The sequence below is a fragment of the Coffea arabica genome, chromosome 9e (assembly GCF_036785885.1).
Source record: "Coffea arabica cultivar ET-39 chromosome 9e, Coffea Arabica ET-39 HiFi, whole genome shotgun sequence".
Lineage (NCBI taxonomy): Eukaryota > Viridiplantae > Streptophyta > Magnoliopsida > Gentianales > Rubiaceae > Coffea > Coffea arabica.
The window spans coordinates 28,701,253-28,723,758 of NC_092327.1; the positions used below are offsets into that span (position 1 = coordinate 28,701,253).

Below are 22,506 nucleotides of genomic sequence, written 5' to 3' on the forward strand. Positions count from 1 at the left end.
CAGGGAAGGAATTATCAAGCTCCTACGTGCTTCTCTCGCTTGGAATTCCTCAGATTCCATGGAGAAGACTTCCAGGGATGGTTGTTCAAAATTGAACAGCTCTTTGAGATGGACGAGACACCTAGTCAGATGAAGGTGAAAATGATTGCGATGAACTTGAAGGGGAAGGCTCTCCAATGGCACCAGATCTTTATGAGATCTCGCCTCACCAGAGAACTGCCGGCTTGGGAAGAATACATCAAAGAAATGGCGTCAAGGTTTGTAGGTTGTTTGTATGATGATCCGATGGGAGAATTGAAAGCTTTAAAACAGGAAGGATCCATGCTTGAGTACCAGGAGCAGTTCGAGGGGCTATTGAACAGAGTAGATCTTCCCGAAGACTATGCCACAAGCTGTTTCCTCAGTGGCCTGAAGACAGAGATACAGTTGGCAGTAAGAATGTTCATGCCGAGAACGTTGCAGCATGCCAGAACACTGGCTAAATTGGAGGAGGCCAAGATTTCAACTCAACAGAAGAAGGGAGTGACCAGATCAGGCTTCCCCGCTAGCATGGAAGAGTGGTGGAGAGGAGAAAAGAACTTTGAAATGCAGTGGAAGAAGGAAGGCAATCCTGAACGAAATTGGAGGAGAGACGGTAAGGCACTACTACCTATCCCCAGCCAGGACCAAGGTGGAAAAACTGCTGAAGGATACACCAGGAAACCATTCAGAAGACTGTCATCCACTGAAATGGATGAAAAAAGAGCAAAAGGCCTCTGTTTCTGGTGTGATGAGAAGTTTGGAGTTGGCCATAGGTGCAGGATCAGGCAACTGTTTCGACTGGAAGTATGTACAGAGGATGAGGATGAGGAGTTGGAAGTAGCAGCTGAGGAAGAGGAGGAGGTCGCACAAGGTAACTTAGCTCACATTTCCTTAAATGCTATGACCTTGACTGCTGTCCCTAAGTTCAGAACAATGAGGGTGACTGGTTACGTGGGAAAAACACCGGTTAACATCTTTATAGACTGTGGGAGTTCTCACAACTTTATCCACCCAGATTTAGTCAACAAATTGGGGTTGAGAGTACAGGGAGTACCCCCTCTGGTGGTAGAAGTGGCAGATGGCAACAAGATTACAACCAATACATTGTGTGCTGGTTTTACTTGAAAAATGCATAATCAAATTTTCAAGGCTGATGCTATGGTACCACCTGTAGGAGGATGTGAGTTGGTATTAGGTGTCCAATGGCTCTCAATGTTGGGGGACATTAAATGAAACTTTGGAGAGTTGACGATGGAATTCCTAAAGGGGAAGAGCAAAGCAGTGTTAAGGGGCAGGGGCCAGCAGGCCATTCAATTGGTGAAGAGAAGAGCCATGCAGAAAATATTACATAAGCCAGAGCAGATTGCTTCTGCTCAGCTATGTTTCATTATGCCTGTGCAGGTAGCAGCAGGAGAGCATGTAGGCAGTCTTTGTCAGGTGGAGGGGATAGTTCAGACAGCCAGTCCCACCCCTGGCTGTGAAGCAAGGGAATTAAGTGAACTTTTAAGGGAGTTTGAGGATGTTTTTAGTGAGCCTTCTGAACTGCCCCCACACAGGGACCACGATCACCACATTGTGCTCAGAGAAGGTATGATGCCTGTAAATGTAAGACCTTACAGATATTCAGTTTTCCAGAAAAATGAGATTGAAAGGCTGATTCAGGAGATGTTACAATCTGGAGTTATCGACATAGTACAAGTCTTTTTTCCTCTCCAGTTGTATTAGTAAAGAAGAAAGATGGAACATGGAAGATGTGCATTGATTATACGGAGCTAAATTTAGCCACTGTAAAGGACAAGTTTCCTATACTTGTGGTAGAAAAGTTGATTGATGAGTTGTTTGGGTCACATTTCTTCACTAAACTGGATCTTAGATCTGGCTACCACCAGATAAGGATGTGTCCTGATGACATTGCCAAAACCGCCTTCAGAACCCATGAAGGGCACTATGAATTTGTGGTAATGCCATTTGGACTGACCAACGCGCCTTCCACTTTCCAGAGTCTGATGAACACTGTGTTTAGACCGTATTTGAGGAAGTTTATCCTGGTTTTCTTTGATGACATTCTTGTCTTCAGTTCGACCTGGTCTGATCACATCAAGCATCTACAAATCACCTTGGGAATGTTGAGGCAGCACAGCTTGAAGGTGAAAGAGAGCAAGTGCTCTTTTGCTCAAAAACAAGTGGCTTACTTGGGGCATGTGATCTCAGGAGAGGGAGTGCAGGCAGACCCTCAAAAGGTGCAAGCCATTCAACAATGGCCCATACCTTCACGCCTAAAGGAGCTGAGGGGATTTATGGAATTAGCAGGATACTATAAGAGGTTTATAAGGGATTTTGGGAAGTTGGCCAGACCCTTGACAGAACTACTAAAAAAGAACAACTTCATATGGACCGCCAGGGCCACAGAAGCATTTTCCAAACTGAAGTTAGCCATGAGTACACCTCCTGTGTTAGCTTTACCAGATTTTTCCCAGATTTTTGTAGTGGAGACGGATGCTTCAGGTGATGGCATTGGGGCTGTTCTGAGCCAGAAGGGAAGACCCTTGGCTTATTTCAGCCACGGTCTGGCTACCAAACACAAAGGCTTCTCTGTATATGAAAAGGAGATGTTAGCCATTGTAAGTGCAATACAAAAGTGGCGGCCTTATCTGTTAGGTAGACATTTCATCATTAAGACTGACCATCAGAGTCTCAAATATATGTTGGAACAGAGGGTATCTACACCTATGCAGCAGAAATGGGTGGCTAAACTTATGGGGTATGATTATGAGCTTCAGTACAGGAAAGGAATAGATAATGTAGTGGCTGACGCGTTGTCCAGGCAACCTACCCCCAATTTAGCAATACTAGCTCCCATCTCAGTTATCAGATCAGCACTGATTACTGAGATCCAGAACAGCTGTGTACAAGACCCTCAACTACAGCTTCTTATACAACACTTACAAGATCCTACCAATGGCCCTCAGCACTTATACTACACCTATCAAGACCAGCAGTTAAGGAGGAAAGGGAAACTGGTCGTAGGCAGTGATGCTGAATTAAGGCAAAAAATCATCAGACTGTGGCATGATACCCGCATTGGGGGACACTCGGGGGTGCAGGTGACTTACAAGAAACTCAAGGAGGTGGTGTATTAGAGGAACATGCAGAAGGACGTGGAACAATTTGTGGCTGCATGTGATGTTTGTCAGAGGCATAAATCTGAAAATGTAGCTTATCCTGGACTGTTGCAGCCATTGCCTATTCCAGACAAGGTATGGTCTGCGATATCTATGGACTTTGTGAACAGTTTACCTAAGTCTAATGGTAAGGACACCATTTTAGTGGTGGTGGACAGACTCAGTAAGTATGCTCATTTCATTCCTCTCAAACACCCCTACACTGCACTATCAGTTGCTTAGGCATTCCTGGATAATATCTATCGACTCCATAGTCTTCCTACCACCATAGTCAGTGATAGGGATAGAATCTTCATTAGTCATTTCTGGAAGGAGTTGTTTGGACTGTTGAAGGTGCAGTTGTGCCTATCCACTGCCTACCACCCTCAGTCGGATGGCCAAACTGAGGTTGTTAACAGATGTCTGGAAGGTTATCTGAGGTGCATGTGTAGCGATCATCCGAAGCAATGGTGTTTCTGGTTACCTTTGGCAGAATTTTGGTACAACACCAACTTTCACTTAGCTATCAGGAGCACTCCCTATGAGGTTGTTTACGGACAGACCCCTCCCTTGCACATTCCTTATGTTCCTGAAAGTTCTACTGTTGATAGTGTGGACAGGAGTTTGGCGGCCAGAGAAGCTGCTCTTCACCTATTGAAGCATAATCTACAAAAGGCTCAAAATCGAATGAAGCAACATGCCGATCAACACAGGTATGAAAGTGTGTTTGAGCAAGGGGATTGGGTGTATGTTAAACTTCAACCATACCGGCAGCACTCACTCCGGAGCACTTCGTGACAGAAACTATCCCCACGATACTTTGGACCCTTCCATATCATCGCCAAGGTGGGTTCTGTGGCTTATACACTGCAACTTCCTGCAGATGTTAGGATCCATCCTACTTTTCATGTCTCTCTTTTGAAGAGACATGTGGGCAGTCAACCAGTGCAACAACACATTCCTACCCGTCTCACTGATCAGGGTCAACTGCTTATGGAGCTAGTTGCTATTCTGGATAGGAGGTTGGTGAAAAGGGAAAGAACAGCTGCTACTCAGGTGTTGGTGCAGTGGAGCAACAGCTTTCCAGAGGATACGACTTGGGAATACTGGTACGATCTTCATCAACAATATCCTCACTTTAGTTCTTGAGGACAAGAACTGTTTGAGGAGGGGAGTATTGTTGCATCTGAATTCATTCTTGTATCTGGATTAATTCTTGTGTGACCAGAATAATTCTAAGGGACTGGTTAGTAGTATTGACTAGCGAATGGGAGGAGTTAGCGACGCCACGTCAGAGTTAGTTAGCCAGCTGGCATGTTAGTTAGGCCAGCTGCAGTCTGTTACGTGTGCCTGAAGTTGTTACGCAGGACTTGAATGGAAAGGCGGCGGAGGGGAGGTTAGTTACAGAAATAGAAAGGCGGTGCAAGTAGTGTATAAATAAGCAGCAAGGAAAAGGCGCAAGTAGCTTTAGAGATCATTCTGAATCTGTAACTTTTCCATTTCTTCATTCCTCATTCAATAATACATTTGATTCTCTCTCTCGAGTTGTCTTCTCCACAAATTGCAACTCTTGATTGAGATGTTACATTGAGATCTCCACTGTTCTTCCCATCACAATGTAAAAACAATTCCTAAAACAATCTAAAATTCATGGAAAATCACGTTAATATTTTACTGTTGGAACTATTTGCGGCTATTAGGCATAAAAATTTGAATAGTCATTTATAGACGAGGAATAATAAATAAACTTCGACTTTTCTTTTCATTCCATCTAATCTAGAAAGCTCCACTCTAATGTATGCCCCTTTGCTACCCATTACGGTTAATTGATGTAAACAGATAATTATAAGAGACGAATTGAGAGTAGAGTCAAGATTGGATAAAAAATCATCAATATTGTCATCAATGATTTGGTGTTCATATAATATTATTTATACCGTAATTAAAGATTTGCACACGATCCCCTCTTATAAGAACATTGTCATGGTGAAATTTCAAACTACAAAATAACACTAGTGTTTACAAAGATTAATTAATCATTGTCATGAACTTAGTAGTAGTATAACTTAGACGAATCTTTTTGAGTAAATCTTATATCACTAATAGTGTATATATTACCACGGTTGAATATATGACACATGAGCAAAATTTGAATTTTAAATTTAAATTCAGATAAGTTGTCATACATTCAATGGTGATGGTATAAACACTATTAGTGTATAAAAGATTAATCCAATCTTTTTTAGTGTGAATTATTACCAAAATATTTCCTTTATTTCTAAGATCGTTCCTATAACTTCTGACATAATGACTCTATAGTTACCGGATATTTCAACCACTTTTATAATTCACTTCCTATCATCAGCTAAAGAATATATACCACATTTTTTATTTTAATCTTATTTATAATTTCACCTTCCACAATTGTTGTTAGTCTTTCAGTTTCTTATCTCTGTCTAATCGTGCTCTTCTTTGTTGTTTTTCCACTTGTTGTAGTAAAAATTAGCGTCATCTACAGATGATAAACTCTTGCGTGCTGAAATTTATGCCCCTCATTTGGAAAATCTAGTAAGGAAAAGAAAAAGAAAAGTTGAGGAAATTAATTTACTTTAATTCAGTTTTAAGGAGAAAAATAAAACGACTATGTATTTTGAAATAGATATCAAATTCATTAATATTGTATTATACTATAAATCGAAGGATTAATATTTTCTACATTAATAGTGTGATAACTATGCAAAATTTGAATTTGAAATCCAATTTTTGCACATGTATCCTTTCTCCTTTTTTTTAGTAGATCAACAGCTAAACTGACCATATTGGAGACAGCGCGGGTGTGAGGACTCGTAATTTATTTTATCTTATTTATTTATTTTATCGATTTATTCACTTATTTATTGGTTTATTTAAATAATTAATTGCCCATTTTCTTTGAATAATTTATTTTAACCCTTTTAGAACCATTTACATGGAACTATCACTTGCATATATATTTTTAAAATATTTCGTTAATAAATTTAATTTTGGAAGCTCGTTTAGCGAGATTTAGTGAAATTGCGTTTGGAAGCAATAGTTGATTTGAGAGTACAGTGACCTTGGAGATATGAGGACTCATGCGTTAGTTCCAAAATAGGTATTTTTATGATTAATCACCCAAGTGTTAGTTAGTTATACTATCGTTACAAGAATTTCTTAGAAATTTCACTTTATCACGCACAAGTCGGAAGTTCGCATTTTCGCGCGCGCAATTAATTGAGGGACTTTAGAAAATTATTGTGGACTATTAAGAGTGAATAATAATAGTGTTAAAGGAAGTACATTAGAGGTTTAGTGCACAAGTGAAACAAACCCGAGAGGAAACGGGCACGAAACGCACGCGTACGCGCACTATTAAGAGTTGACTTTTGTGCCAAAATTTGAACTACAACTACCAAGCTTCTCCAAGAAGCTTCCCATATCAGCACCATCTCTCTCTTTTCTCTCTCAAAGCTGCTGAAACCCTCAAGGAAGAAGAAGGAGCAAAACTTCATCTCATCTCACTCAAATCTTGCACCTTTTCACTCCAAATTCATTACGTAAACTCACAACAACTTAGAGACTCACTTGGACTAGGAAGAGAGCATCACTTCCACGGTTTTCTTGGAGCTCTTAGTGACTGAAATTTCTGAGTTTCATCAACCAAGAGGTAGTAAATCATCCAACTTTTGAAACTTGATTCTAGTGAGTTAGATTTCACTTGGAAGTTTGTAACTTCATGTAGGTATCTTTATTTTGTTGAAAATCATTAAGTGGGCTCTATGAAATCCCACAATGGACATGTTGGACTGATATAATGATTTTGGGTGTTATTTATGTTGATTAAGTGTTAAACTAGTGGATATAAGTTGAAAAAGTGGGAAAAAATCAAAGGAAAACTTGCAGAGAAAGGGCCGAATTCTACCCTATTTTTGCAGAGCACTTGGTGCATTTTTGTGACCAAATGACCTTGATTTTGATGTAGATATGTTGTATAGGTTGTGTGAAAAGTTTTTACAAAAAATCACTTGATTTGGTTGGGTGAAAGTTGCATTTTCGAAAATCCTTCAAAGCTGGAAAACGGGTAACAGGGGTTACCTGGCAGTGAACTTTGAACGATCATAACTCCTTGCTCCGACATCGAAATCAAGTGCCGTTTACGGCATTTGAAACTAGACACTTCTAGTTTTCTAACGATATAAAAATATCTCCTGATTCGACTTGAGTGAGCCATACCAGTTCTTCAAAGTTACCTGTTCTGTTTTGTTGCTCTGCTCGAGAGTCAGTGATATGTTGGGATTTGTTGCTTGAATTTGAACTAGTTATGAACTGAATTTCAAAATGATTTCTCTGATGAATTGTAGTCTTATGAATTTAGTTTCCAACTCCACCAACCATGTCCAATTCCAAGTTGAATTGATTGAGTTATGGCCAAATTACAGAACTGCACCAGTGATAGAAAACCCTAATTTTGGCTAGCCGAATGGCTTAGCTCGAATTGGGACTTGTTATTTTGAAACTTTTGGTGTCAATCACCTATCAAATGTATGTTGGATGTTTCTTAGACCTTTTCTTTATAAATAACCATGTTTGAGATGATTTCATTGGCCAAAGGTTAAAAAAAAAAAAGGGAAAACGGAAGCATAAGGCAGAAATGCCTTGAAAATTCCTGGAACTTTAGTGGTCTTGTTAACTGAATTCCCGTACGAATTTTTGCATGAAATTTGAAGAGGAGTAGCCCTTATATGGTAGGGCAATCATACCAAATTTTGTGCCATTCCAAGTCCATTTCAATGCCCAACTGAAGTCCTTCAAATCTGGAAAATTGCCCAATGGTCTTCATTTTGAACCAATTTTGAGCTGCTATATCTTGGGGCTCAAAACTCTGATTCTTGTTCTGTTTAATGTGTTTTAAACTTTGATTGTAACTTCACATTCTGTGAATTTTGCCAAATTTTCAAAGTTTACCAAAAATCAACCCCGAATCTGTCTTGGAAGTGCAAGTCAGTAGCTTTAAACCACAATTTGAGTGTCTTCCATTTAGAATCATGGAAAAATGTCTTCTAGGAACTTTTAGTACTTTGGAATTAGTTTCCAACGGTACCAAGTTTTTTAATTTTGGACCTACAAAGAGTGAGATGTGATTTTTCAAACAATGCACCTCAAATCTGAAATTTCTGAACTTAAAGGAAATTAAATTTTTAGAACTCTCCATTTTCCTTCGATATTGCTTGACCGTTTTACACTTGATTTCAAAGATGAAAATCAATTTTTCCTTGTATTATTAAACCCTACTTTTGAGTCTCGATTTACGAATAGTTAAGGCTCATTTTCATGATATTTTCTTAGATTATACAAGAGTACAATCTTCCTTGATAATTGGGGGGTCTTAAGCGATAGTATGTGATAGATAATTATTGTTTATTCAGGCATTCAAGAGGACCTCACAACGGATGCTTAAACACTTGAATTGAGTCCCACTCTCTCATTTTGACTAGGTGAGTGTCAAGTGTGTGAAAACGTGTTACGTGTTTAATTGTTATTGGAAATTGAGTATTTTGAAAATGCTGAGAAGAGTGTGTACTTTACCGCACTCGTTCTCATTAAAATGAAGTGTACTTGAATTACTTGACATGAAATACTTGAAGTGAATATTTACGTGAAGTATACTTGAATTACTTGAAGTGACTTGTCAAGTGAATTAAGTGAAGTGATTCAATGATTAATTATGCTATGACTGCATAAGTCGATTGGAGTGAATCTCCTAGACTCCTACTAATACTAGTGGGGGACGCCCAAATCTCATCGGCCGACCTTGCAACTCGAACCGGCATGGGCACGGTCGAGAAGCTTGGTGAGCCATGAGAAACGTGTATAAGCTTGATCTAATGGGGAGATCTTGCTTGGCATACTTGAGTAGTATCGTCTTAAATAAAAGATAGGTGGGTCCGGTACAGGGGTATGTAATGGTGATCGGGGAACGAGTAAGTGAAGGTCTACGGATTATAACTTACCCGATTGCCGGAGTGTCAAATCGTGGAGGTTCTTGATCGTGCAAGTGGAAAATAGCTCCTGAGAGCTCTTATATCCTTGAATTGTTTCTGTTTACTTTTCTTGCCAGAATTTTTATTTACTTGAATGTTATTGTGTATTCGTTAAATGGGATTGTTACTTGGACAACGTGCTTACATGTGTGTTTCTGGGCCTCACTGAGTATTGGCTCACTCCATTACTTTGTTTTCCTTAACAGGTGGATTGGAAGATTATGAAAAGCCGACTAGGTTATGTTTTTTTATTGTAATCTTGGTTGTAATTATTTAGTCGACCTTTTAATGGTTGTATTTTGGGACTTGATGTATCTTTTGAGAACCTGATGTAAGATTTGGATATTCGGTTAAGGAAGCGACTTTTTTTTATTTAGACTTGTATTAATTCGGTATGTATCGTTAAGTTTGAATTGAATTGATTTGAGTCCTGGCGAGAGCTAAGCAAGCATCCCGCGGATACCCTTGGGTTCGATCTTGGAAGAAGTGGGGGCGTCACAGGGGGAGGGGGGACCAATATAAAGCTCAATAAATTGATACATAGGACTAAGTTTATGATGTAAACTTTATTATCTGATGAGATAGGCCCTAAATTCGGGGAATATACACGTATACCCCACAGTGTTGGCAATGTTATACTGATGATATTGGCAATGTTGCTTCTCTTCTCCTTCAGATGATATTTGTATTGATTTCATAACAATCTTAGTTGAAGAATATAAACTATAAAACATCAATTCAACATTGCCAAGAAAATTTCAAAATATTTAAGAGAAGCACGTTCCCCAAAAGAAAATCATCACCAAATGGCTTAAATAACTCCAATAATATACATTATATCCTCAAAACATCATAATCAAGAGAAATTCATACGCTCCGAAATTATTCTAGAATTTGCATTTACCATGATACCTCAAGTTAGCAATTCACAATTAGTTTCATATATTTAAAAATGAGCAATTATACATCATAAAAAATGCTATATAAGGCCACCAATAAGTATAATGAAACTAAACAAATTCCTTATGAAAATTGCCTATTTATCAAAGAATTCAAGAAATGCCATTTTGCTTAATTCCTCACATTGCGCCAATTTCAACCACAATAGGCAAATTAACATGCTTATAGAAGTTAAATGAGCTCAACTAAACGTCAAAATAACAACAAAATTCACCAAGAAATTCGTCCAAAATTTTAAGAAAATTCAGCTATGGTGAAATTTAAATGAGCCAAATAAAGTCAAGAAACTTACTTGGGTCTTGTAGAGTGATGAAATGTAAGCCAAATTATGCAAGAATCACCAAAAATTTAGCTCCAAGCAACTCCCAATTGAAAGAAATGAAGTTCTAGAACCCTAATATTCTTGACTCAAATCCTCCAAAGTTAGTGTTTTTGATAATTTTTTTGCTTGAATGTTGGTCATAAGATGGTTTTGAGTGATTTAGTGGTGATTTTGAGGGGTATAAATGGTGAAATTTGGAGATTTGAAGAAGTGGGTTTGTGAGTTTGAAGTTGGTTCAAAGAAGAAGAAGAAACTAAAGGGAAAAAGCCATTTTTGTTTCTTAAAATCGTTGCCCAACAAGAAACCGCGCACAGATTCGCAGCAATTTGTCCCATGGATTGTGGGCAGTACGTTTGGAGAAAAATATTTGTTGCCCTAGTAAATCCCTGGTTTGAATCCCTTGAGAGTTTCTCTGAGGGATTGTAGGCAGTGGCTCGAAATCAATTTTTTTTGTTCAATACTTAGAAAAAATATCCTTCAAATCAACTTTCTCCTATTTGAATAAGGTCATTTTAATACTTTAACAATGCAAACACACTTCATTCACCATATTTTGAGCTAAAAAAACACACACACACACACACATATATATATGTATTTTAAACTAGAATTAATATCAAATGCTCAAAATGCATGCAATGCCCAAATCGCAAGTATAAGCATGAAAACTCCCTTTATGCCTTGTCTAAGAGGAAAAGTGCAATTTTGACCATTTTCAAGACCTTGTTAATATTGCAACCTACAAAATACATAAGACGCAAATTAAACTATATAAATATGAAAAACACATAAAACACAAGAAAAACACTAAATCGTTGGGTTGCCTCCCAACAGACACTTTGGTTAAAGTCGTTAAGTTTGACTTTATTCCCTCCTTATCAAGGAAGTTTTATCAAAGAGTAGTCCACCAACTCAGGTCATGGTAAATCTACAAAGGATAACTCCACCTCACGAGCCTTATAACCATATGATTTGAGAGTCGAAGTTGGCTTACCAATCTCAAGTGTTTTATAGATATTACCTTGCATTTGCAACACTTGAGAGCTTATTAAAGGATCCTCTGCATGGCTTTCTTGGGCAATAATGGCCTTAGAACCTATACTTTCAACACACTCGTCAAGAGAGGTTAAATGTGAGGTTAAATGTGAGCCCTTAATGCTTGTCTCTTGAGGTTCAAAGTTAGCTCTAAAGATATGATTATGTGAAATTAACATTTCCTCATTAAAACATAAATTAAGTTCATAATTTTCATCAAAATACAATCCACTTTCATATACAACATTTCCACCATTCACAATAGAATCAATTTGCATATCACTATTTGAAATAACGTCATACGAACCATGCAATTGGTCATGTATTTTTTCAAAATGTGAAGCTAATTCCTCTATTCTTCCTTCCACCTTATCAAAACGATTGGAAATTGTAATAGTTAGCCTTTCTATATCTAAATTCACTTGATTAGCAAATTTTTCTATAGCAAGCTCCCATTCATTCTTTTTTTCCTCTATGGCTAACTCCCAAGACAAAGGTGCATTAGCTAACCTTTCAATAGCGATTAGCTAATTCTTAAGATGGTTTAGACTCATATTGGATAAATTCGGGTTGGTAATCATAAAAATATGGAGAATTATTATAAGCACCTTGATTATCACAACCATATTTAGAAGAATTACCACAATTATAGCCATATTGATCAAAATAAGAATTGTAAAGCCCAAAATCATCACATTGATCCACATGTTGTGCTTGTATACATTGATAATTCTTCTATATAGCTCAATCAAATGAATCAAATTGTCCAATTTAGCATTTAGCATGATATAGTTAAATTTAACATTTAAACTCCTCAAGCCATCATCAAAAGACTTAGCTGCGGCTCGTCCTTGATTGCCACTACTATACATGGCACATTGAAGAAATTGTCGATTATAGCCCCAACTTCTTTCTCTCAAACATTGTCCGCCTATTTGACTATCCTTTTCATGTTCTAAAAATTGCTTATAAACAATTTAAGAGCAAGATTAGTCAAGAAGAATAGATGATAAAACATATACACAAACTAAACATAAAAATAAAATACTATAACATATAAGATTCACAAGACTAAACACACAAAAGCAACTAGACTCAACACACTTGCAAAAGACTACACTGAGACAAAATCACAAACACAATGCATGCAATAAATATAACTAAAATGTCTAAACTAATAAAGTTGCTCTTCACGCAGATATTGCCACAAATCTTCCCCAGCAACGGCGTAAAAAACTTGACGAGTACGGGATATGCATATAACAATTAATCTCAATCCACAGTCAAATTTTACATTTATAAATTCTTAAATAACCCATATGCAATTTTTCACAAGTATACGAGTCATGAGCAAGTATAAGATATTAAGGGTCGATCCTTCAAGGAAGATGAGCAACTACCGACACTAATAAAGTTTCTCTATTATTTAGACTATTAACAAATTAAAAGAAATAAACTAAGCTATAAATGGATAGATAAATGCAAATAAAAGCTCATTGCATAATGGAATTCCTACCTATTCATGCTAGTGCAACTCCCTAATCAAATGAGTACCAAAATCTCGGCTAAGTTATGATGTAATTTCTTAATATACATAACACCTGTTTTTGCCGATGTATCAATTATACCTATAGTTAATTCATACCTACTTTTGTGGTTATAAAATCAACTACAAGTTCATTAATTTCTATGAAATCACATGGAACAAAGTCACAAAAACCACAAAGGTATACCTCTACTTTCATGAGCAGTAACTAGATTTAATACTTCTATGAACTAGTGTCAATTTTCAATTTTCATTGTAAATCTAACACTTTTAGATGATCATAATCAATGGTTAGTTAATCATGATTATAAGAGCAAAAGTGCTAAATAAATCAATCAAGATAATAGCATCAATTAGCCAAGAAATCAACATCAAACAATCATAGAAAGTTCAACCAAATATCGAAGGCATATACTTTAAAATAACATCACAAACACAAAATCCACATATTGCATTAACAAACTTGGAGTTCAATACAAAGCTAAAGATATGGAAAGAAGAGAACCCTTGTCACTAGTGCTTCTTTGATCTCTCCTTCTTCATCTCCCTTGACCTCTTTGTTGAGCCAATACGAACATGGATATACCACAACTAACTTACAATACTACACTAACCTACACTGAATCAAGAGAAAATAAAAAGAGTTACATTTGTTAAGGGCTTATGTCTTGTCTCAAAAGGCAAGACACAACCCTTTGGTTGTTCTTCTTCTTTCTCCAAACTCTCTCTCTCTCTCTCTCTCTCTCTCTCTCTCAAGCTAACTTGAACTTTCTCCCCTCAAACTTAACTATGTAGTATATATTCTTAGTTTGCAAGAGCTAATATCTCTCCTCAATAATGTGTTTCTTTGTTGTTAAGAGTCAACAAAAGAAGCTTCTAGATCCTCCAAAAGTTGGTACAAATTGTCCTTTTGTGTCTTGTCCAAGATAAAGAAAGAAGCAAGAAGCATGAAAGTTGGCAACTTGTAGCTGCCAGCAATCCCTTGGATGAATCCCTAGAGGGATTCTCCTAGGGATTGTGTAGAGCATCTACAAAATGACTTCACTGGCTACAAAGCATGGGAGCAACCACGGGCAGTTTCTTGATGGTTTCTTCTTTTCTTTTTTTTTTCTTTGCACCACTTCTTTTAACCATTGTTACAACATCTCAATCTAATTATAGTCTTCACTCATTTTTACTTCCAGTTGAGCTTGATCATTTTACCTACAAAAACAAAGAAATTATGCAAGTAAAATGATAAAAATCACACATAATTCATTTATCAACTTAAGGTGCAAATTAGTGACATAAAATGGATAATTTATACCAAATAATCTTACAAATCGACTCAAAAACAATATGAAACACATTCAAAAAGATCACAAACTTGACCATTATCACTTCTTTCATGGTAAATTTTAGTTAGTGTGTGATTTTTCCTTTCAATTTGCATTAGCTTTTATCATTGTCGTTGTCATTATTGTATAAGAAAAAGTATGTTGAGTCTAAGCATTAGACCAAGATTTTAGTTGGGAGGGGAGGTGAATGATCAATGATATAATAGCAAAAATATTCTTAGCACATAAAACATAATAAATATAAAATGAAAATTCAATAGACTATAATTACAAACAAGAAATTTTTAAAAATAAAGAAAAAAACATTAAAAATGTGAAGGAATGGACTCTATATTTTTTTATTCACTATTAATGTGAGGCATTCAAAACCGTAGTTGAAACTTTTTCAATTTGTATGATAATTGAATATATATATATATATATATAATCTTTGATTTCCTATATAACATGTATAATAAGTGTGTTTCGATTGTAAATTATTTGAGATAATTTTGTGAAAAAGTACTGTAGCATTTTTTTGATATGATGTATGTGAGATAAAAAGGTGAAGCATTCAAAACCGTAGGTGAAACTTTTTTCAATTTGTATGTATATATAATCTTTGATTTCCTATATAACATGTATAATAAGTGTGTTTGGATTGTAAATTATTTGAGATAATTTTGTGAAAAAGTACTGTAGCACTTTTTTGATATGATGTAGTGAGATAAAAAGGTGATTGAAAAATGTGTTGGTTTGTTGTAAGAAATTTGGTTAAAAGAAAACTCAATATTTTTGTAATTGTTAATCAAAGGTAGTACTAATTATATTATAAAATAGATACTAATGATATACTTTTATAAGAAAACTAATTGTTAGTTTGGTGTAAGACGCTTCATTAAGATAATTTAGACAAAATAATGAAAAGAATTATTGGTAATTGTTTAGAAGGCAAAATAATATAATTTTAATTGACAACTAAAATTATAGGGAGAATTTTAAACTTTTGAAAATTTTTAGGGAGGTGGCTGCCCCTGCCCATCCCCTTGTGTCCGTCCTTGAGTGTAAACACTCTGTGATTTTAATTTTTATTATACCTAAATTACCCTCATGCATTGTTTATTAAAAAGCAAATTTTATTAATGAGATTGCTAAAAATTGTCTAGCATGATTTAGTTTATATGACAGAAATATGCACTCACTAGAAATAACAAATCTACAATTTAACAAATATAATACATTTGAAAAATTATGATCAAATCTGAAATATACAAAGAAATTCCAAAATGTCTTGTAATAAGATAAATAAATGCAACTCACTTCTGTACATGTTATAGTTGTCAAATCTAACTAATCAATTGCTTTAAACTCCAATAATGAAAATGAGATGTGTCAAGATAAACCTAAGATCGGATCTAACATGCCTATTTTGAAATAAGTTTAGATCTAACAACAAAATATATAAGAGAACAAAAAAGAAACTACAAAAAAATCTCACTGGGAACTCTTAAGAGAATAGAAATTTCTTACTAGGAATCTCTTGTAGAAACAAAGAGAGAGACGTTGGGGCTTATTCAAGTTGAAAGTCAATTAGAATAAACTTTGGTACGAACCCAAATGAATGTCATTACATCAAATTTTCTTTTCATTGTTTATAATAATAATAATATAATAAAAGTCCTTTTCGATCAATGATCATCATTGATATGCATGCGTTAAAAGTGCATGTAAGAGTCTTTCCTCGGCCTTCCTCATTTGCTTTTGGCTTTTTTTCGTACTTTGTACGATTTACATTTTTTTTTTCTTTTGGCTGCCGGTAAAGGTAAAAAGCCTTTTAGGAGCATATCAGGAAACATAGAAGCAAAAAGCCTTTGGAGCTAGCTAGCAAACTCATACATTGTCTACTTAAAATAAGGATTAATATTTTGTACATTGAAAATGTAGTAATTTTTTTATACTAACAACAAGAGGTGGTAATATGGATAAATGGTTCATAATTGGTTTTGACTTAATGGATGGTGGATGAAATTTGTCTAATCCATTTAGATCCATTTATTAAATGGATCTAAATAGATTAAATAAAAATCAATTATCCATTTATAATCCATTTAAATAATTCTATCAAGACCAAAGCAGTATCAAAATGAGCATGGTGAACACAAATTCCTACAAATCACTTGCTCGCTAAAGTGCAAGTTAGATAGCTTCAGAATTTTGTTTTAAGAGTATTCTGCTTGATACTCTTGAGATCACACTGAACACAACTAAAGAGCCAACCACTTAAAAAGGATTTACATATTTACACAGGGGCCAAAAAAAAAACAAAACATAATTTCAAGCAAATAGGAGTCTAGCTCAAACCCAATTCCAAATCCCAAAACCATTGGAGAAAATGATGATAGCCATGTACGATATTAAATATTTCTCACTAGCTATTGCGTCTAAATAGAATTAGCAGATGTTGGACAGACAGGACAAGAAGGCGTCTGTAGCAACCACGAGTCTATGCACTGAACATGGAAGCTGTGGTTGCAAATGGGCAGCAATTTGCAAACTTCACCGATCTTGAAGCCCTCCAAGCACACAGCACATTCCTTGTGGGGGTCTTCTTCCTTGTACTGGAAGATGAGTATTTATAGAAATGTCACATGCGTATTAGCTGTTTGTGAGAATGACTATTTGAAAGATGAGTTTTTATAGTTGGGTTCTCTGCCTGGGATTGAGTTGAAAAACATGCAACAAGAAATATATGATGGTTTTTAGTCATTTCCTTTCCGTTTCTTTTATTTGGTTTTTAAGTAAATGGCTATATATGATTTTTATGGATAACCCTAATAAATCCATTTAATTTAATGGTTTTACTTTGGTCAACCATTTAAAACTAATATTATAAATGGATATTCCAAATCCATTTAATTATGAATTATATGGATGGATAAATGGATCTCAATCCAAATTGCCACCTCTACTAACTACTTTGAATGTATACCACATGTGTAAAATTTGAATTCATATTATGTAGTATAATTTAAATCTGTTAGTGCAGAAAAAATTATCTTTAAAATAATAATAATTTTGTGACCATTAATTAAATCTCAGCATGATTAGCGTACTGACTCGTCCGACTATTATTGAATTACGCGTCCTCTTTGAATGTTTGCATATATTACAAGCGTCCCAATTAAATTCCGCAGCGCCTTGCTTTCGGTGGTGGTGGTGGTGGTGGGGGGGGGGGGGGGGGGGGGAGGGTATTGTTAGCACTAACAGAGTGCCCTTTTTTTTTTTTTTTGAAATGTGTTGTTAACAGTCTACTTAACACATACGCAGAGAAAGAAATTAAATCATTTGCACAATTTGCCACACCCCAAAACACCAAAAAAAAAAAATAGTGATAGCACCATGTGGATGGTTGGCCCATGTGGGGGAGATGCATGGCTAAGCTCGCTCATAATTTTCATCAGCAAATCAATCAAACTACTTATCAGTAGAAAATAACAAGCACCTCACCTTCATTACTCTAAGACCTTACGTGATTAGAGTCGTGCTTTGGGGGGCAATATGTGAATGATAAGGTAATTTTTTGCAAGGTGAGGAGGTGGGCTTATCAAAGCCAGCAATGGAGTATGGATGTTGATGGAGGGGAGGATACGTTGTCACTCCTCCGCACAATTCAGCAATTCAAAGCAACCACATGGCTAATTCTTTAGATTGTAGCTGAAAAAAAAAAAGTCGATCAAATGTTGAAGAAGAGAGTCAAATGCATATATCAATAACTATGTGCCCAGTAAATTACACCTAGTACTCATAAACAATTTACACATCTAATAACTCATGAGAATGATGTTCAATCATTCAATGTAGTACAAGGAGAAGGAAAAAAAAAAAGAAAAAAGACCAGCACTTGAAAATCAGTTGAGTCCTACTGCCATCAGAACTACTGGAATAACCTCCAAAACTGTTTCTCCACCCTCTTCAACATCTGACCCGCTCATAATAATTAAAAAAAACATCCCTGACTTAGCACGGCAAAGGACAACTTTTTTTTTTTTTTTTTTCATGTTGACTAAGCAAGGTAGTGCCAGTCGTTTTTTTTTTTTGCTTTGCCATATTTCGTCGACACGACAGGTAAAGTTTGGTACATCATCTTGCCAGAGTAATATTTGACCGATTTTTTCTTTCAGATATAATCTAAGGAATTAGCCCCACTATATATAACTAGCGCTGTTAATTGAACTGAACATTTGACCGCCGTACTCGACTCATGCTTAACTAAACGAACGAGTCTTGGAATATGTTCGAACTTGGCTCGTTAAATGAGACATGATTCGAGTTCGAAATCATGCTCGACTCGTTTATCACAAATGAGCCGAACTCGCACAAGTTCAAGAAACCTGTAATTTCCAGTTTCTATTCTTCTGACTTATGAAATGATATATAAATCCTTTCTTATCGAGTCCAAGTGAGCTATTTGAATAACAAACGATTCCAATTTACTCGACTCGATAATTAATCGAATAAATTTCTAGTTCGAACTCAACTCGTTTGCTAAAATTGATGAGTTGAGTTCAAACCTTATAGAGTCAATTTCAATTGAGTTTTCGAGCTGCTTGTTCTATTTACCTTACGTCATACTACTAGAAAGCTGACAATCTTAATGATGGCATCAAAATTCAACGCCCCTTTCGTTTCATTTCCACTAGTACTGCATGCTATCCGGTTGCTATCTTTCTGCATGAAGTCCTCGCACTTTTTTCTACCTAATAGGGTCCTACTATCTGATTCAGCTATTTATCAGCATCGAGTTTAGTATATTGCTGCCTACATCCCTTCCCCACTTCCTTACTCTTCCTTCTCCGACAAATCCCACCCCCACACCCACCCCCCCCCACCCCTCCCCAACAAAAAAAAAAAAAAAAAAAAAAAAAACTTCCCATTTCCAACATTTATCATTTGGGCTGCGGATTCTTGATCAGATCCACCTATCGCCACTGACTGCCTCCCTCATCAACTATGGCTGAGAAGGTAAGCCAATTCTCTTGCTAGCTTTCCAAACCATCCCTCAAATGTTTCGTGATATTGTTTTGCATCTTTTTTTCCCCCCTTTTTTAGTGTTTGCTCAGTCTGGAAATTTTAATTGCAAGTCTATAACAGCACATACAACGTGAGATATGCTTCGTTTTATGTTAAGATCTCTAACCACATGTCTCAGCGTAAACTAGTAGTACCATATAATTGTGCATCTCAATTTTACATTTTTTGATTGTTATATATATATATATATGGATCGAGTTTGATTATTTTGCTCCGATAATATGCAACCACACAGTTCACTGAAATGAGACTCAAGGTTGATCTTCAATGCCCCTGCTGCTACAAGAAGGTCAAGAACATCCTCTGCAAATTTCCTCGTGAGTCCCTTATAATTATCAATTCTATCTCTTATGTTTTCATTACCAGTACACTAGTAGTTCTTTAGTGCAAGTACAGTTGGTTGGAGGACATCCACCGTTCCACCGACTACGTACATAGGCATGTGCACCACCATGAGTTACAATTTCTTTGTTTCCTTTTTGGGGTCATTTTTCAGCTGAAGTTAGGTAGTGTGGCTTATGAAACTACTAGTGATCAGTTAGGGGCTTTATTTTGTGTGGACAAGAATTTGAGTTTTTTTTTTTTTGGGGTGATGCTCAATTTTTTGGACAAGAGAAATCCGAGACCAGGTATATGATGAGAAGCAAAATCTGGTGACCATCACCGTGGTGTGCTGTAGCCCGGAGAAAATCCGCGACAAATTATGTTGCAAGGGTGGCAAAGTCATCAAGAGCATTGAGATCGTACCAGAAAGAGTAGTAGAACATGGAAGAAAACCAATAGTACACGCAAAGCCCGAAGTGCCGGAAAAGTCAAAGCCATCGCCAGAAAAGCATCCCAAAAAAACTCCGAGGGCACCTGAACCGTGCTTGCACCCGCCAGTTCCAAGGGGGTTCTGCTGTGTCCCATGTTCGGAAGGGTACGGCGGGGGACCATGTTACCATGGTTACGGGCGGCCCATGCCCCCACCACCCTGTTATGTTAGCTATGGATACGGGTGCGGGTGCGGGTATGGGAAGCGGCATCAGTACAACTGCTGCGATTATTTTAGTGAGGAGAACACTGAGGGTTGCACGATTATGTGAGACCAGAGTAGAGAATTCGATGGGATGACCTTAGTGTGATTCTACTGATATGATGTGAACAGCGTCCAAATTAATCAATTAATTTTGTTTGGTGAGAGGTACATGCGAATGCATTGAAGCAAAATAATACTAGTATTGTGTGGTAAGGGCCTTAGGCCCCTCGTAGGACCTATAATATAAATGGAAGAAGAAAATAAAACTAATGTGTACTCTATGATTATGGGGAATGGAGTATGGAGAGAGAGAGAGACGTGGGGGCTTATTCAAGTTGGAAGTCACTTAGAATAAGCTTTCATTTGTACCCAAATGAATAAGCTTTCTTTAAGTGTCAAGGTACACTTTTGTAAAGATATTTGAGTCGTTGTTCAAATATTGTATAGTTTAATATATCAATAAAAATTTCTATTGTTTCTAGAAAAAAAGAATGTTGTTACATCAAATTTTCTTTTCAATATTTATAATAACATAATAAAAGTCCTTTTCGATCATCATTGATATGCATGCGTTAAAAGTGCATGTACTTTCTTCTTCTTCTTCTTCTTTTGGATTTTATTTTCTCGCTTTGTCCTCTAGTAGTACTAGTAGTGGTTGTAAGTTACAAATTAAGAGAAAATAAAATAATAAAATAAAACCAACAAATAATAATAATAATGAAACAAAAGTAGTTAACATCATGATAAAATGAAAAATTTGAAAAAAAAAATGGGTGGGGGAAAAGAAGAGATTTAGGGGAAGAGAATTCTAAATGGGTTAATTGGGTTTGATGGGTTATCCAATAATACCCATTTAATAAATTGGTATTATTGGGTAACCTATTTATACCCATTATACAAAAATTTAAGATACTCATACCCATCTATTCATGGGCGGATATGAGTAAATTTAGTTAAGTGGGTTAATTTGACACCTCTAAAGTTGTAACTATGTGCTAGCGTAGAGGTTTCGGATACACATCTTCTTTCCTGTCTCTTCATTTCTTAAATCTCTCCATTTTTTCCCAGAAATAAAATTTAAAATAAAATTACAAAAAAGAAAAAAGTAGTAATGTGCTAGTGTAACAGGAAGGAATGCAGAAAAGAGGTACTTAGTAGTACTTAACATTTGGTGAAAGTAAAAGCGCATATGAATTTGCATGCCATCTCAAATGCTCGATGCATTCAGCGGGTGAATTGGGGGTTAGATTAAATGGACGTGGAATGTGTGCTTCGGTGAATGTATTTTCAAAAAAAAAAAAAAGGGCATTGGTATGATGTGATGAGAGCGTTTGGCGAAATGAATAGTAGGATTTGGTTCGGGTGGGTGATTGAAGCAACGTCCTCCAAATGAACCGACCGCATGCAATAATATTTTTTTTTTTTTTTTGTTCATGCAATAATAATGTTAAGTTTGGTCAACAAAAGAACCAACGTTAGTATTAGGGGTGGGCGCAAGTCGAGTACCCATTCTGTCCATCATTTGGCTGAATTGACCCGTACATTGCGGGTTAGTCGTTTTCTAATTCTTACCCGCCCCGCATATTAGCGGGTAGGTTACCTGCTGAAATAGGATCAAATCAATGGGTACCTATTTTGTCCCACTTATCATTTAATTTTTAAAAAAAATAATTTATACTAATTTAATTATGTATTTTACATATTCATCTAAGGTTTAATAAAGATTTTTTCCTCAAAAAAAGCCTCCCACTAAGAAATGAACATGCGAAGAGAATACAAGAAAAAGGAAAAAAATTAAAAGAATTCAAAATCAATAAAAATTTGAAATAAGTAGCACATTTTTTAAAAATATATGTTCCACATTAGGTAAAATCTTTTCTATAAAACATAAGATCATCACCTCTATAAATGAATTTTATAAATAAACTATAGTCTCTCATATTTGTAATGCAATTTGTTTAATGAAATTGCTTATTT

At 36.1% G+C, this 22,506-nt stretch overlaps 1 protein-coding gene across 1 annotated transcript; it reads left to right on the top strand.

Moving 5' to 3' along the window:
• The first annotated feature begins 19,308 nt into the window (after positions 1 to 19,308).
• Positions 19,309 to 20,951, top strand: LOC140003913 (uncharacterized). Its single transcript, XM_027232095.2, has 3 exons — positions 19,309 to 19,442; positions 19,747 to 19,828; positions 20,127 to 20,951. The coding sequence occupies exons 1-3, from the start codon at positions 19,431 to 19,433 to the stop codon at positions 20,594 to 20,596; spliced, it is 564 nt and encodes a 187-aa protein (XP_027087896.1). The 5' UTR covers positions 19,309 to 19,430; the 3' UTR covers positions 20,597 to 20,951.
• The last annotated feature ends 1,555 nt before the right edge of the window (positions 20,952 to 22,506 follow it).